General features: G+C 42.5%; 1 protein-coding gene across 1 annotated transcript; it reads left to right on the plus strand.

The window, feature by feature from the left end:
• Positions 1–10,808: 10,808 nt before the first annotated feature.
• On the plus strand, positions 10,809–17,264 carry LOC133458242 (immunoglobulin superfamily containing leucine-rich repeat protein 2-like). Its single transcript, XM_061737931.1, has 2 exons — positions 10,809–10,972; positions 12,672–17,264. The coding sequence occupies exons 1-2, from the start codon at positions 10,965–10,967 to the stop codon at positions 14,863–14,865; spliced, it is 2,202 nt and encodes a 733-aa protein (XP_061593915.1). The 5' UTR covers positions 10,809–10,964; the 3' UTR covers positions 14,866–17,264.
• Positions 17,265–18,103: the final 839 nt, after the last annotated feature.

Below are 18,103 nucleotides of genomic sequence, written 5' to 3' on the forward strand. Positions count from 1 at the left end.
CCTTAAGGAAATTATAAATCAAGAGCATAACTTTTATTAGGGCCCAAGCACTTACAGTGCGAAGGCCCTATTGTATCTGTAGGATTTTTTTTTTTTTTCCTCGTTATTTTTGATAAAATTTGATATTTTAATGGTTTGCATTAATTAATGGTTTGCATTTATGGGCGTGGCCTAATGGCTCAACAGCGCCCCCTAGAAAAACTTTGTGCCTCAAGCCCCACAATACGGTTTGACGTACATGCACGAAAATCGGTACACACCTGTATCATGTCGCAACTTAAAGAAAAGTCTCTTGGCGCCATGGCCGAAACCGAACAGGAAGTCGGCCATTTTGAATTAATCGCGTAATTTTGGCGCAATTTATGCTATTCTAGAAAACGCTTCACGCTCACCTGGAGCTGGATTTTAGATGTAATGTTCAAGTTTTACAAGTACTTTGGTGCTTTTTACACATCTCTTTATATTTTGAATATCTATTCGTAGACATATCTGGAATCAAGTCAGCCATTTATAATGAGTGATACCAACCGCTAGGAGAACGCACTGAGTAAACAAGGTTTCAAAGGTTTTCAAAGCATCCCTAACAAACAGAGCATGAAAACGTTACTCAACCACCACCCTCGCCTTATATCTTCAGCAGCTAAACATCACTCCACATGTGGATGAAATATGAAAAACATTTCCACTATATTATTTATTTACACATTTATTTGTGCCTCAAGCCCCACAATACGGTTTAACGTACATGCACAGAAATCGGTACACACCTGTATCATGTCGCAACTTAGAGAAAAGTCACTTGCCAGCATGGCCAAAACCGAACAGGAAGTCGGCCATCGTGTTATTTTGGCCAAATTTATGCCATTTCTTCGGCAGTTAATGCGGCCCGAACCGTAACGTGCACCCAGGTGTGTTATACATCAAAATGTGCGTCTCCATCCTGCGACGACGGGCATTACTTATCTCAGTCAAAAGCGTTACCGTGGCGACGAAAGACGCCAAAAAGCACGCCACCCTTTCATCTGATTGGTCCATATTTGATAGTCCCTATTCTCTGCCATAACTTTTGAACGGGTTGTGATAAAGACATGTAGGTGGTGTCATCTGACTCGGTATTGAGTACTTGACCTTCATTGGCCTGAATTACCCCGCCCCTTTTTCTGATTGGTCAATATTTGATAGTCCCTATTTTCTGCTATAACTTTTGAATGGTTTGACATAAAGACTCGTGGGTGGTGTCATCGGACTCGGTTTTGAGTCCTTGAACATAATTGCTACAAATTAGCCCCGCCCCTTCATCTGATTGGTCAATATCTGATAGTTCCTACTTTCTGCCATAACTTTTGAATGGTTTGATATAAAGAGTCATGGGTGGTGTCATCCGCTAAATGTCCACGTCTGAAGAATCTACATGCAAATCATACAAGCGCTTCCACTGCAGCACGCCTGAATGTGCACAAGGGTGTGAGTGAGGGCCCTTGCAGCTTTCATTTATTTTATTTTTGAAAGAAAAAAACTGCGGGGGGGGCTGGGCCGTGGACGTGGGGGTCCCACTCGGAGGGCCCGGCCCTGCCTGGGTGGGGGGTGGCTGTCTGCGCTGGGGGGGCATTGCTGCCTTGGTCCTCCGTCGCTGAGCGGGCGCCGCGTGCCCCTGCGGATGTGGGGACTCCGTGACCCTTGGGGTGTCCGCCGGGGTGGCCCCGGGGGGGGGTGGGGCCGGGTCCGGGTCCGGGGATCGGGCCTCCCCTGACCGGGGGGTGCACGGGCGGGCGCGGCGGCGGGGTGGCACCATTCCCAGGTGTCTATGTCTTATGTTGTCAGTATGAATGGGAGGATGTTGGACCGTTTCCCCCTCCGTCTGGGGGCTCTGCCGGCTTTGCTGGTCCTGCTTCCTGGCTTCGGCCTCCGCTCCCCCTCCTTCCCCCCCTACACGATTCATACGCACATAGGCGAAGGGCGGGGGGTCCGGGTCGTGGGGGGCACTGTCCCGCGTGGCCCGGCACTCCCCGCCTCACGGTTTTAACAGCAAAATAGACACTGCACATTCAACACTTAATAAATACATTTGACAAGGACACGTAGTTCGGGAGGGGGGGGGTCGGTGTCAATCGATACTTGGCCCTCCCCCTCCCCGTTTTTATGGCATTAATCACATGCACTCAACACCAGGGGCGGGAGGGGGTCCCACATCACTTGCGCTCCCTCACCGGCCTGGGATAGGTGGGTCGGGATACCCGGGCCTGGCGGGGCTCGCCGTGCAGCCTGGGGTGCCTTCTGGCGGTGCTGGACCCCCCCGGGGAGGGGGAAACGATGCGTGATTGTGTGTCTGTGTCGGTGAGAATGCGGTATGGAAGGGTCCTGCCATGGAGGATTTGGGCCTCAATTGGCAGGACATCAAAACTTAATAATTTCTCGCGGGTGGCGGGGTTGCTCCCCCCCCTCCCCCACTATAGATACACTTCAGGTGGAGCTTTGTTTGGTTTATTACACACACACACACACACACACACACACACACACACACACACACACACACACACACACACACACACACACACACACACACATAGTCACTTAGTCACATGCATATACACACACACACACACACACACACACACACACACACACACACACACACACACACACACACACACGCATGATCATATACATACACACACACATAGACATACACACTGGCCTGTTCACCTGCATGCTGGCTCTCTAGTTTTTGGGTTTAGGTAGCGGTAGCGATAGCTTAGCTCAGACTGCGATCAGATCTCAAGATTTCGGTCGATTGCTGTTATTGTTTTGGTTGGCTCCGTGCCGGTTTCGTGCTTTGTTTGTGTTTTTTTTGTTGCAGATTTCCAGTGCTCGACGTGTGTTTCCGTGTGTTCCTGCTTCCTGGATTGGCAGTGGATGTCGTCACCCCCCCCCCCCCCCCCAAAAAAAAAAAAAAAAATTACTGGGTTTGTATGTGTATATTTATGTATGTGTACGCATATGTATGCGTATATATATGTATATATATTAAATATAGTAATAATGCACATATATATATACTTTTGGTTTCTACCGTCATGGTATCAATCATTAATATGTGTGCAGACAAAGAAAAGAAAAAAACTGCGGAGTGTGTAGCAGGTCGGGTATTTTTTGTGTTTATCAAAATGTGCGATTCTAGTTGCGTTTGGTTTGCTGAAAATGTTGGGCGATTGCGGGTCGTTGCTAAACCTACTCGTCCATCAATGATTGCATTACCAAGGCTAACTGCAATCTTCCACATCCGCTAGAAGCAGCAGCTGTCAGACTGCAAGCAATTGTTGGTTTTAAACCCCAGTGAGCTGCAAACTCCCAACCCCCAGCAGCAGGAAGGTAACCAGTCAGCAGAAGTCACATTTGTCCAACCCCAAGAGTCAAGTGGCAGCACCAGTTAAGCTTCGCTATCTCCTCCAGGCCAACTCAGAGCCTGTCCCAGCAGTCTCTGAAAAATTAAACTGGTTCAGCAAAGGTTGTGCTCAGTGAATTTATTATATGCTGCAGCAGGAGAACAGGTTCAACAGAGGTATGTATCACCAACGTCTGCAGAGGATGTTTCAATCTGGCAAATTTACAAGGGCGTATTTAAACGTTTTTGGGGGCTTGGACCTGAGATGATGTGATGTGTGTTATCCAATCTGAAAGTGTATTTTTTATGCATGATATTTCATAGCGTCTATTACAATGTATTGTAATAGAGGATTACAAGTTGTCTCTAGGCGCTTTCCAGAGACCCAGAACATGACCCCCGAGCAATTATTACATAAACAATGGCAGATAAAAACTCCCCCAGTGGATGAAAAACCTTAAGTCAAGGTTGATCGGGACCTAGATCATAAGGGGGACCCTCCTGTCGAAGGCCGGCCGGGTAGAGCAGGAAAAGGGAGATAAAAAAAGAGAGAATGAAGAACGGAGAGTAGAGACACATATATGTGTCAAAGGACTCTATCTGTAAGGGTGTCCTTTCGGTCATTACCCAAAGTTCATGACCATAGGTGAGGGTGGAAGCGTAGATTGATCGATAAATCGAGAGCTTCACCTTTCGACCCTGCTCCTTCTTCACCACGACGGTCCAGTACATCGGCCGCATAACTGCAGATGCTGCACCGATCTGTCTGTCAATCTCACGCTCCATCTTTCCCTCACTTGTGAAAAAGACCCAGAGATACTTAAAGGGCACCTATTATGAAAAATACGTATTCTCTTGCTTTAACATATATAAAGTGGTCTCCCCTCAGCCTGCCAACTCAGAGAAGGAGGAAAGCAACCAAATTCTGCAGTGTCTGTACAGCCGCCCGGATGAGCCGTCCAGTGTGATGTGGATCTACGAGCCGTTCAGATTCTGCTCCCGTCGTTACGTAACGACGGTAGCGATTTACATAGTTTGGCCTCCGATGCGTGAAACCACGCCCACAACTAACTCCGCCGGCCGGAGCTTCCGCCATTTTTTCGTAGCGGTGTATCGCGTCATTCAGGCAGCCAATCAGCACAGAGCCACATTATCATAGCCCCGCCCACTCAGAATCCCTCATAGATAATGAGGTTAGAGACTGGGATGATAAAGACATGACAGACAGAGGCTGAATTTCTAATTTATTTAGCAAAAACAATCAAAAGCTTGTTTTTAAGACATTCAAGGCCGGTTTAAAATAGGTATTAGATGCCATAATAGGTCCCCTTTAAACTAAAAGCATAATTTGCAAAAAGCTGAGATGAAATCCTGTGGTTCCCAAACCAGATCCCCTCCGGTCCTTGGCTACACCTAAAAATAATGTTCATAGAAATAATGAATAGAACCGGTGACAAAGGGCAGCCCTGAGTCCAACATGCACCAGGGACAGGTCTGACCTACTGCCAGCAATGCGAACTAAGCTCCTGCTCCGGTCAAACGGAGACCGAATAGCCCTTAGCCAAGGGCCCTGGGCCCCGGAGCCCCCCCCCTCAGAACACCATCAGGGACAGGGTCAAACGCCTTCTCCAGACCCACAAAGCACATGTGAACTGGTTGGACCCTCAAGCTTTATCACAGTTGTGTCAAAATAATAGCAGTGTTTTTTTAAATGTCATTATATTATTTTTATTTCCATTCATTGGGAACATTGCACATTATATTTTACATCAAAAGATTAAGAAGAAAGTATCAATATTTGATTTACTTCACAGCAAATGAGGGAAAAAAATATATTGGGCTGTTCAAAAAAATAGCAGTGCAAATATAGCATGCAATAGCTGCATTTTTCATTACAAACTCAAATATTTACTCAATAAACTTCAAATAAAAATACGTTAAGAATTAGCATTCCTGTGAATCACTATACTAATATTTAGTTGTATAACCACTGTTTTTGAGAAATGCTTTGCATCTGTGCTGCACGGAGTCGACCAACTTGTGTCAACCTTCCACAATTCCTCTGCATTTCTTGGTTTTGCCTCAGAAACAGCATTTTTGATATCACTACACAAGTTTTCTATATGATTAAGATTGAGGGATTGGGCTGGCCACTCCATAACCTTAATTTTGTTGGTCTGGAACCAAGATGCTGCTCGCTTACTGGTGTGTTTGGGGTCGTTGTCTTGTTGAAACCCATTTCAAGGGCATTTCCTCTTCAGAATGAGGCAGCACAACCTCTTCAAGTACTTTGATATAAGCAAATTGATTCATGATCCCTGTTATGCGATAAATAGGCCTGACACCATAGTAGGAGAAACAGGCCCATATCAAGAGTGTATTGTGTCCTGAATTTAGTGTTTGGTTTGTCGTCTAACAAACTGTCTGACCCCTTGGACCCCCCTTGAATTTCTCTTTAGGCTATGCTACCACTCCCCAAGGTTACAGAGGAGGGCTGGGGTCTGCAGGATCTAAGTTCAAGACCCTGGATTGCAACCGAGGTCAACCACTCTGGGCCCCTGAGCAATGCCCTTACTGCTCCCCGGGCGCTGTACAAAAACAGCAGCCCACTGCTCCTAGTTTGACTAGAGATGGGTTAAATGCAGAGGAAGAATTTCCCCATTGTGGGATTACTAAAGGAAAAATGTATTTATTTTTATTTGATATCTTCTTTGGCAAATTGTATCCTCTTTAGCACATGTTTTTTACCAGTGGGACTTTGCAGGGGCTTCTTTCCGATAGATTTGCCTCACACAATCGTTTTCTATTTGTCACAGTGCTCACAGGTAACTTCAGACAGTCTCCAAGTCTTCCGTTTTCTTCCACGTTTCTGGGTTGGCTTTCTATTTTAAAAGCATTGGAATTAATTTTAGCTGAGCAGCCTATCATTTTCTGCACTTCCTTATATGTTTTCCCCTGCCCAATCAATGTTTTAATTAAAGCATGCTGTTCTTCTGAACAATGTCTGGCACGACCTATCTTTCTCAGGTTTTCCGAGGGAATTGCATGTACAACATGCTCTGCCCCCCCTCCCCCACTATAGATACACTTCAGGTGGAACTTTGATAGGATTTTTACGCACACAAACACACACACACACACACACACACACACACACACACACACACACACACACACACACACACACACACACACACACACACACACACACACACACACACATACATACACATAGCCACATAGACATATAGACATATACACACACACTCTCAAGCACACATGCACATGTATGTATTCATACATGTACGCATACGCACACATAGCTACACATACACACACACACACACACACACACACACACACCTAGCCACACATACATATACACGTGTACACGCACACATATAGCCACTTAAGTCATATTCTTATACACACACACATACACACACATAGCCACACACACATACACAGCCACACAAACATATACACACACACACACACACACACACACACACACACACACACACACACACACACACACATAGTCATATACATACACGCATACACACACATAGATTTATACACTGGGTTGTTCACCTGCACGCTTGCTCTGTAGTTTTTGAAGTTAGTTAGCGGTAGCGGTAGCTTAGCTCAGACCGTATTCGGATCTCGAGATTTGGGTACATCGCTGCTCGTGTTTTGGTCGGCTCCGTGTCGGTTTTGTGTTTTGTTTGTGGTTTTTGTTGCAGATTTCCAGTGCTTGACGTGTGCCTCCGTGTGTTCCTGCTTCCTGGATTGGCAGTGGATGTCACCCCCCCACCCCCGCCCCCTGAGTTCTGAGTTCCGTCATATTTATACTCCTGTCAAAGCATTGAAGTCACCCTAATGGTCCCAGATGATCTGAGATCCAGACTCAGATGCTGTTCTTCTATTTTCTGCTTACAAATTCAAATATAAACACTGCCCCCTCTGGCCAGCCAGGGCGCCAGATGGGGTGGGGAGGATCTGGCCGGAATAACGTGATCCTTCCACGCGCTACGTCCAGCCAGAGAAGCCCCACCCTGTCTGGTGAAATGAAGCGGCCTGCTCACTCCTCAGGTTAAGGAGGAGACCCGAGCTCAGTGCAGGGCCCTCCTGGGGTTGGTAGAGGCAGCAATGCCCAGGACTGACTTAAGTAGGAGCACCGGGTGAAGAAAATGGGAAAAAATCAGGGATATAAATTTATAAAAAAAAAAGAAAAGAGAAGTTATTGTTGCTGGACTACATTAAAAGTTAGATTTCTATGTTGGTGGATTCGCTGCAGTTTGCTCAGATGTGTTGATGATGCCATTTCCTTTGCCTTGACCTCTGTATATGAAAATTTGGACAAAGCCAAATCCTATGCCAGAATGCAATTTATAGAGTATTCCTCTGCAATGTGTGCAATTCCATCAGTAAATTAATTTAAAAATTCTTAACTTGCACACCACAAAGAGCGAAAATCAATGATCGCATTCCTGATTAACTCATTGTGAGTACAGGCTCCCCTCAAGGGTGAAGCTGAAATGTTTTGCTTTTTACACCTATGACTGTGCAGCCTCTAATAGGAACCTGATTATCAAGTATGCAGACGATACGACTGTCATTGTTCTTAATAACTTGAAAGATGAATCACATCACAGATCTGAGGCACAAATGTAGTCAGCTTGAATGAGGAAAACAATTTATCACCAGACATTTCAAAATCTAATGAGCTCGTTGATTTTAGGCACAATAGAAACCTTCTCTTGGCTAACATTAATGGCCCTGAGGAAGAGATGGTGGAATGCTGCAAATTCTTGGGTGTGACTCTAAAATGATCTAAACTGGCATCTTAGTAAGAGTCCTACTATCAAAAAGGTGTGGCAACATCCTATATTTTTATGTAAATTAAGGGAATTCACCTTTAACAAACAGATTCTTCCTAACTTTTATCAATCCGCCATTGAAAGCCTTCCCACCAGCTCAGTTGTTGTACTGTTTGGAAATCTCACTGTCAAAGAAAATGAAGTTTTAAATAGAGTTGTGTTTTCTGTTCGTAGAATAGTAGGCTCTGAAAACATTTATAAATCCTGACTTCTGTCTTGGGCCTTACACATTGTAAACCACCCAGCTGTCAATCCTGCCGCTGAGAAATTTGACCTTCTTCCATCAAGGAATGTGTTATGGTTTTGATAGTTCCTGTTTTATTTTGAAACCCGTGTCTTTGTGTTTCAGTTGTGGTTTGACTTTCCTGTTTCCCATCTGCCCTGATTGTCTGCACCTGTGTCTCGTTAACCCTTGTGTATATCTGGTATTGTCTTTACCCTGCTCCCTGCTGGTCTGTACTGTTTCCTCCCTCTGTGTTTCCATGTCAGGTTTTTGGTAGTTTTTGATTCATGTTTAAGTTTTGGTTTTTGTATCCAGCTCAACAGCGCTATTGTTTGTTTAACACAATAAATCACTGTTTTTTTGGGAACTCCTGGGGCCTGTACTACGAAGCAAGTTCAACATACCCAGGATATCTTTTCCTTATCCAGATTCACTAAGCGGGACAATTGCAATCACGCTAAGCGGTCACACGACGGTGGTTATCAACTCGGTATATCAACCCAGGTTTCTCCAATCTGGATATGAGCGCGTGCACATAAAAGGGGCGGTGTTTTCAGCGCATGACCAATCGCAAGCATGGAGAAGTCCGCTGTCAGAGCCGCTTATTTCAGTAGCGAAGAGCAAACAATAATTTTACGGAAATATGATGAGTATAGGCATATAATACAGGCAAAAAGCAACACAGTTGCAGCTGCAAAATGCAGGAAAGACAGCTGGCAAAAGATCGCTGACTGTATAAATGCGTAAGTTCATAGGGATATAAACATCACTGCCCCATCATTAGGGCATAAGTAGATCCGACTATAATTACAGTTGTCTATTCTGTTAAATGCATGTGTTGCTTAGATGTATTCGTATGGCGTGTATGACAATTGTAGCCTCATTCCTTCCGTTGCAACCCCAGCGGAGTGAAACGCACATGGGAGCAAATAAAAAATAAATATAAAAACATAATTCAAAGCGGTAAGTAGGCTCACTTTCATATCTTAGAAGTAAAACAAGTACAAGGCTTTAGTGTTTCTATCACTCTCTGTTTTAGGATGATATCAGTATACAAAAGCACAATGAAATAGCATTGACATTACTTGCAGCAAACAGAAAAAAAAATGACAAGAAGAAGACAGGAGGGTCCCTGAATACGCGTTCTCTTCGGAGGGATCCTCTCACGATCCGCGCACCGAGCTCCACTGGATTCTCTTCGAAAGGGCATGCCATTTTCCAAGAGAGCTGATTGGTCAGTGGGCGGTGCTTTTATACCCGGCGATCTGTATCTCGAACATAACCTGCTCCGGAGCAGGTTAGCTGTTCAGCATAAGTTACCATGGCGATGTACCCCGGTAAGAAGTGAACCACCGTCGTAGTCCTGAAAACCCAGGGTTAAACCTGAAGTTACCTCGCTAACCCCAAATCCCGTTTCGTAGTACAGGCCCCTGGTCTCCTGCATCTGGGTCCTACTCCAACACCATTCCTAACAGAAAGAATGTTAATCAAATAAATGTGTTCAAAACATCCACTCTCGCATTACAAAATAAAACCGAATAACATAGAGTATGGTCTTAGATAAAAAATAAACCCTTGGAAAAACAAATAAGTAATTTAATTACTAAATAGATAATTTAGTTAAATAATAAAGTTAAAAAATAAAATAATTGGATAATGCCACAAAATAAACAGAAACTGAAAAAAATAAGTCAAACATCTATTCAACACTTGGTTTATACTGGAGGATAAATGTGTACTGCATGAATCAGACTGTTGCAGTATAACTATGACCAACCAAGGTAAGGCAAGGCAAGGCAAGGCTAGTTTATTTTTATAGCACAATTCAACACAAGGTAATTCAAAGTGCCTTACATTGACATTAAAAGTGGCAAGACATAATTAGACAGTAAATAACAAATATGATTGAATACAATTATGAATAAGATGATAAGAAAAGAAGTAAAATAATAAAAATCCCAAAAGCTGTTAAAAATAAGGGCAGTAGAGTCCAGTAGGTAAGTATTTAATTTAGGACCAAGCAAGTCCATCAATAAATAAATAAAAAACAACAACCATGAAATCAGAAAAAAAATGCTGATTCATTCTTTGACCATCCATTTATTGATTAATTGGGTATAGGTTGCTCTTTTTGTCAAAAAATAAATAAATATATATAGCCTACATAAAAAGAAAAAACATTATTTTTATTGTATTTTTTTTTTTTTTTTCCCTCTGGTCACGTCAACATTTCGGGGCGGTGTGTTGGAGGTGCGTCGTTGCTTCTCTCCGGCTGAGACAGGGAGCAGGGAGAGCAGACTCCACAGTGACAGACACTTTCCCACGCTCACAGACCACAGATTTACCTCCTACTCCACCCGTCTGCAGACGACCGAGCATCAACTTCAGACGTGCAACCAGCATGTAGCCGGGAGGCTTTGACTGCAAACCCCGACACACGGATTTGGTCCAAAGCAATAAATAGAGGGAGTAAATGAGCAGGTAAGCTTCTCACGCAGTTTACATTCCATTGGCAGAGCAGAGGGACGTTAGTTAGCCCTGCATCGGTTTATCATGAGCGATCCTGCCTGAGGGGATTTTAGAAGCGATAAACTTTGGTGTTTGGTGCCCGGTTACCCTGGCAGGTGTGATGTTTCATGAGGATTCCTGCTGTAAACAGACACAGACGTGACTTTCAGCACCAAGGACAGAGACATCTGCGCAGTTAGACCTGCAGCTGAAACCAAAACACCAGCTCGCTGCTTCACTGCTGCTTACCCCAATAAAACACGTCAGTTCGCCTAAGATGCCTTTTTATGGTTCTGAAAATGAAAGACCTGCATCCTGATATCTGTTTTTCCAAAAATCTTAATGGTCACACCCACAGCTGACTTTTTGAAGTAATGCTTGTAACATTAGCTATCTTAGCCTACTCTTAAAAATCAACAAACAAACCAAATAAAAAAAACTCAAAATAAAATGTAAAAATGTATGCTGCAGAAAAGGGACTAACTTGCACAGCGGGAGAGGCTCCAGCACATCCCTGTGCCCCTAAGTAAGAATAAGCTGTTATAGATGATGGATGGATGGATGGAGAAAATTGACCAATCTTTTCTCTGAGGACAGGGGAAATGCTTGAAACAATGAATGGTATTTTAAAATATTTGCATATAAAAGGTGAATAGTTTTGTTTTAGAGATACAATTGGACTTTTACAGAGATACAGTAGTGTTACAGGTGCATGATGTCTGTGGATTATTTCCTAAACCACATTTCATGCTCTGAAATGTTCCTTTAGATGATTTTTTTAAATTAACCAAAAGTCAGTGCTGTTTTTTGCCCAATATTTAATTATGTAAAGCAAGTAAGAAGCTGATTCAACACAGCAACTCAATGATGCATAAGAAGTGAAAATTAGCAATCTGGCTGAAGAAAAACTATATTGATCAAGAATAAATCCAAATCCTCTTTAGTTCTTGTTTTTCCGAGCAAAACTGCAAATTACTCTTTTTTTTTTAATTCATGCATATTCTGGAAAGAAATGTCAAAACCAGACACATTTTACCATAGCTTCCGTGAGATCTTAATACATTTGAAATCTTAAATTTTACATTTAAAAAGAGACCAGTCTGAGGTGATGTTGACAAATGTTTACCTCTGCTGTGACCTGAGCTGCATATCTGTCAGAGCACATACAAATATGTTTCCTTTAACTGCATTTTGAGTGAGATTTCTTTGATACAAATTATACTTCACAATATAAAATGTTGTTTTTCATACACAGACTTTACCATCCAGAACATTTCAATGTTCAAACAATTTAGGCAGAAATCTGAGTTGTAGTAAAACCTAGCATTTTATTGCTGGTGATATTCTAAAGACTTATGAAGAGAGGTTGGTGATATCCCGTTTGTTACTTGTTGTTAAAGAAAAATAAATTGTTTAATTCCTAGAAATAAAGCATTTTTTTCTGGTTGTTGACAATATTTTTTGATTCCCGGAGTCATGAAAATATCTATCCATAATCTTTTGTCTACATGCACTGTAAGCAAAACATTTTCAACTTTCATCTGGAGTGTCTCACCCTCCTGCCTAAACATGTTCTATTTTAAAATTCTTATTTCTGTAGTAAAACTTAAAGTGCTACATAAATCTACTTATACAACTTTCAACTCACAAAATAACTTTGACTGTTTTACAGGAGGAGAAAAATGGCAGCAGCAAACATCCTCCACATCACACTGTGGACCGTCACGTTCTTCGCCGCTGCACTCTGCTGCCCTGAGATCTGCTCCTGCACAGATAAATACGGTCGCCATTTTGCTGAATGCTCCTACAAGGACTTGACTGAAGTCCCAGATGGTTTGCCCCTGAATGTTATGACTGTGAGTCTCTCTGCTAACAGGATCAGTGTGATACCAGTGGGCAGCTTTGATAACGTCACCCAGGTCACTTCTCTGTGGTTGGCCCACAACGAGATCGTCTTGATCGAACAGGGGAGCCTCATGCCTTTAATTAATCTACGCAACTTTGACATTAGCCACAATAAAATCGTAGACTTCCCTTGGGAGGATCTACAGAACCTCACAACCCTGCAGATGTTGAAGATGAACCACAACGAGATGGTCCATCTGCCAAAAGATGCCTTCTTCAATCTTTTAGACCTGAGGTCCATCCGACTCAACAATAACAAATTTGTATCCCTAGCTGAAGGGACCTTTGATGGTTTGGGGTCTTTGTCCCATTTGCAGATTTACAACAACCCTTTTGCATGCACATGCACCTTGGACTGGCTCAGAGACTGGATCGCAACAACCACCATCTCAGTGACGGAGCAAAACTTGATCAAGTGTGCAACTCCCGAGGAGCTTAAAGGTGAAGTGATTGCTAAATTGCCTGAGTCAAAGTGCACAACCCCGAATGTCACAATACAAACCAAGCCAAGCCTTCGATCTTCACGTGTCTACGAGGACAGCGAACTGATCTTGACTTGTGAATTCAGAGGAAATCCAAAGCCGCTAGTTGTGTGGAAGATTAACTGCAGAGGCCATGAACAGGAGCTGGCTTTGCCGTTCACCGAGGATGGCTCCGCCGAATCCATCGAGGACTCCTCAGTGTCCTACGACTCTCTTAAGGTCTTCATTAATGGGACTCTTCTTATTTCAAACCTCAATAAGAAAGACAGTGGAAAATACAGCTGCTCTGCCGAAAATGAGTTTGGTAAAGCTGAGGATTCAGTGTCAGTGGAAGTGGTGGCAAAACCAAAACCAACACCAGTAAGACAAATGACCACAACATTCCCTTACACTAAAGCAATCCCATCACCATCACCGTCACCATCTCAGCACCAAAGAACAGACAGAACATCTATTTTTGATGCTGTGCTATTCCCTGATTTAAAGGCAAAAGACACTCTGGCCATCACACCCACCAGTCCTCCTACGGTAGAAATCAGTTCTTCTGAGTCATATGAGGACACCACAACATATCTGCCTCGTTCTAGCAAATGTGGCTTGACAGCTAATACAAAAAACATCTCCAGTCCTGTCTTCAACAGGAGCCTTGATGACGTAAAGCAGTACACATTTGACTTTGGTGTCATTGCATTGGGGGTGTCAGAAACGGAGGCAACGGTGCGACTCAATCCTCTACTCTTGCCTAGAATCAGGAGTACCAGTCAAGAGAACACCGCCGCCACATACGACAGCTTCCAGACTGACAGCGGGGAGCGCCTCGGCTTTCCAGACTCCTTCGAAAAAGTCCATTCAAGTGGTTTGTACCTGTGCGTCACTACTGACAGCAAACACTCTGCCGTGCAGTGGTCAAGGATCAAGGAAGGCGTCAACACATATCTGTTCAGCGGATTGCGACCTGGAACCAACTACTCCTTGTGTCTGACCTACAGAGGGGAGGACTGTGAGGTCCAGGTCCTGTTCGCCACCAGAAGGAGAGTGCCTAACCTGCTCATCATCATCTCAGTCAGCATCTGCCTGCTCACCGTGTCCACTGTGCCTCTGTTGGGCGCAACGTGCTTCCACCTGGTGTACAAGTACCGCAGCAAGACGTACAAGCTGATCCTGAAGGCCAAGGACCAGTGCCACATGGAGAGAAACCTGGCCGCCAACTTACATGTAAACATGTACGCTCCCCGCACCGAATCTCAGAGGAAGATTAACGGCAGCCAACTGGACGAGGAGGACGGCGAGGTGGAGAGTGTGGACGACGGGGAGAAGGAGGTGGACACGGAGGAAAGTGTGGTGACTGAGTCGTTTAGTCTGTCTAAGTGCAGGGATAACGTGGACGACTGCGAGGTGGGATCTGAGTACAGTGACAGGCTGCCTCTGGGAGCTGAAGCTGTGAATATTACAAGCAACTACAATTATCCAAATCAATAATCTGCAGATGGTTTTTGCATTTTGTCCTACATTATGTTTCCCATTGGTGCCAATAGTTTAATTTCTCTGCTGCAGTGTCCCATAGGAATGAATAGACTCACGGACGTATTATTAGAGTGCACAGAAGCGAGGGGAAATCTGGGGTTTTATTAGTACAAAGACAGGAAGAAAATGTTTTAGTTAGTCAGAATGGGATCTGATGGCTTTGGGTATGAATAGTTTGTCAATCGATCACATTTCATGTCCGTCTCTTGTGCATTTTATGCGTCTGGTGTATGCACAGCTACAGAGTACGATAAAAACACAATATTTACATTAAATAGCACATGCTTCTTCATTTTTCTTACTTTAAAAGCAGACAATGAGAAGAATTTGTAAATGTGTCTGATTTTCTCTGCATCAATTTAATCAATGTGGTAGACAATCATGTGATACATGTACCTGATATCATGTGAAGGAATAAGTGCAATAGTTCATATAAGGGACTTCAGCTACTGCTTCCCTTTTTTTATTTCTTCCTTATCAAATCCCCCCGTCACCTTAGATTAAATGAGAAATAGTATGTACCTTTGAAGAAAAGGAGACACTGTTTCTGGATGTCTGAATGAATCTTTAGTTTTATCTGTAGCTTATCTTTTTCTTTTCTTTACCTCTATTTTTCATGTTGGCTATTTCTGGTGGGGTCTGTGATGAACCGTGCAAATAGGAACAGCTCACTAAATGCTATCTTCAGACCTGGGAAGTCCCCCTAAAAAGTGACAGAGTCGTGTTACGTTGGCTTTTTCTCTCAAACGAGGGCTGTACAGTTCTCAGAAAATGTGTGTTATGAGATGCAGGTGACGATCTGATACGTAGAACAGTTCAGAGTGTGGTTGTTTATTTCTTTCTCTTTTGCAGTTAAAGTTCACCCTTTAACTAATTGGTCCTTTAAAAAGCCTATACACAAAAAAAATGGAAGCAGCTTGATTTTATTAAATAAAAAATATAAATGATTATCTGCACCCAGAAACAGCTGCTATGGTTTGTCCTATAGCTCGTACAGTTTATTGATTATTGTTGAAGAACATCACTATGCCCAAAACATTTACTGCTGGATTTGTGTGTTGGAATCAAAATCAAACTCTAGGAAACCAAATTAAGGTGACAATTATATTATTTAAAAAGGTAAACACAGTATTACCTGCCTTTGTTGTAAGTCCATGGCCAAAGAAGTTATCAGTTGACAATCAATGTAATGAATACCTTTGGTGCTGATCCACGCTGTTGGGTCATTTGTTGTTTCTGTTTGTGTATGTTAGCTTTTAAGCCATAATTGTTCGCCCAATATTTCCCCTTGATCTTTTTCCCCCCTTCTATCACAAACCTGACAACACTAAGTCATTAAGTCAGCATTTAAACTGGCTTCTCTAATTGATCAAATGTTATTGACATTCGGAGTGAGGAGGTATGGCGCTTGGAAAAACTATAGACAATCCATTTATTGAAATATTCCTTGGCTTTTTGCAATCTTAGGCATGTTGACAATGTGACAATGATACAATTTTGATATATTGTGCCTCAAACAAGGGAACACGGAGACATGGGATGGAAATCACAGGGGCTGAAAAAGAAAGAGCTGTGTTTGAGCTTCTGATAACTATTTTTTATTTTTCTGACTTCTTTTTTTCCATTAATTTGTCAGATATAGGTATCGTGGTTATCTGATTAGGTTTAAGGCGGAAAAATGTTAATGGAATTTAAACATGTTGCTCAATGGAAAAAAATAATAGAGGTCAATGCAAGAAAAAAATAGTTTTAAGAACTTAATCTTGGGTTGTCTGACGTCTAAACCAAAATAAAATGTCAAAGAAAACCAATAGATTTGCTTGTAAATTTGTGGTGTGGCATTAGGAGTTCAGTAGCTTCAAAATATAGACGCCTAAATGTCACATAACTGAGTATAAATGTTGTTCAAACTGTTGTTTCAAAGAAAAGGTAAAACCATTGTAACCCGCAGTCCAGTGTCCAGTGTCCAGTGCAACTGTGGAAAAAAATGTGTTGAATCTGTGCTAACTATGACCTACTGTCGTATAAACCGTGTACAATTACTTCAGTGTATCCACCAAGTCTTACCTGAGTGTCACGTGTCCATCCTCGGGTGTTTTCAACCGTAGACTAGAGGGGTAAAGGACCTGCATGCTGCCCACTGCTGTGATTTATTATTGTTTTAATAAAGAAAGAACAGGAGCAAAAAAGCTTTCTTTGAAACCATTTTCAACACTGTTAAGAGGTTGTTTTTGGGGGCGGGGTTCTTATCTCCGCCCCCTAAAACCAGACTCTTTCTCTTTATACTCCTGTGATGGATAAAATGGTATTTAATGGTTTTTACTGCAGTGTTTTGAAAGCTCTACTAATTCTTTGTGCCTCATTAAAATTTGAAAAATCAACAATGGTTTCACTTTGTCTCTTTTTTCAACACTCACTTCTCACTTTTTTTTAATTTCATGTATTGCTAAATTTTAGGCCAATCTCTTTAAATTACTAAAATATAGAAATATGGATATCATAAAATTCAACTGGCTGTTTCTTATTTATGTAAATCCATTTCCAAAACAATCAGGTTATTTTTGTTACTCACTGTCAAATAAATACAACCTATACAAATACAAACTACAAATGGGTTGTCATGCTACATGAGTCTTGATATCATCAGTTTATTGAGGTGTTCAGACTAGAAGACTCACTATCGGCAGTCTTCAGGCTCGTTATGCTTATCAGTAACTAGGGGGATCACATAAATTACCCAATCTGACAGAAATGTCTCATCTAACTGGTCTGCAAAGCACATTTTCTCTTCAAAACTGGAAATGAACTCAAAATGGAAATTGTTTAGTTGAAAATAGAGTAAAGAAATAAGAAGTTCAAGTTGTTTCTGTGTCGTTGAGCCTTTGACTAACGGGGTAGATTTGTTAATTATTTGGTCATGCAGCTATGGCGGATAATCCGGGGGCAATTCTGTGTGAGGAGAAAATAGTCAAAAGGTTTTCAGGTCCTGGACTTATAATACAAGAGATCGGTCACCCTGCCAGTCATCCTGACGTGTTTCCTCTTTGATACGACACCTTTGATATAGCACCGCTCGCTAAAAACAAACAGCCGATGAGAGAAAAGGTCACGTCACCAAGAGAAACCAGAAAAACATCAAGATTTACATGCTATAAATTTCATTCAAAGATATATGCAGCTTCTTTCTTTAAAT

Source organism: Cololabis saira, chromosome 2 (assembly GCF_033807715.1).
Source record: "Cololabis saira isolate AMF1-May2022 chromosome 2, fColSai1.1, whole genome shotgun sequence".
In the NCBI taxonomy this organism is placed as follows: Eukaryota; Metazoa; Chordata; class Actinopteri; order Beloniformes; family Belonidae; genus Cololabis; species Cololabis saira.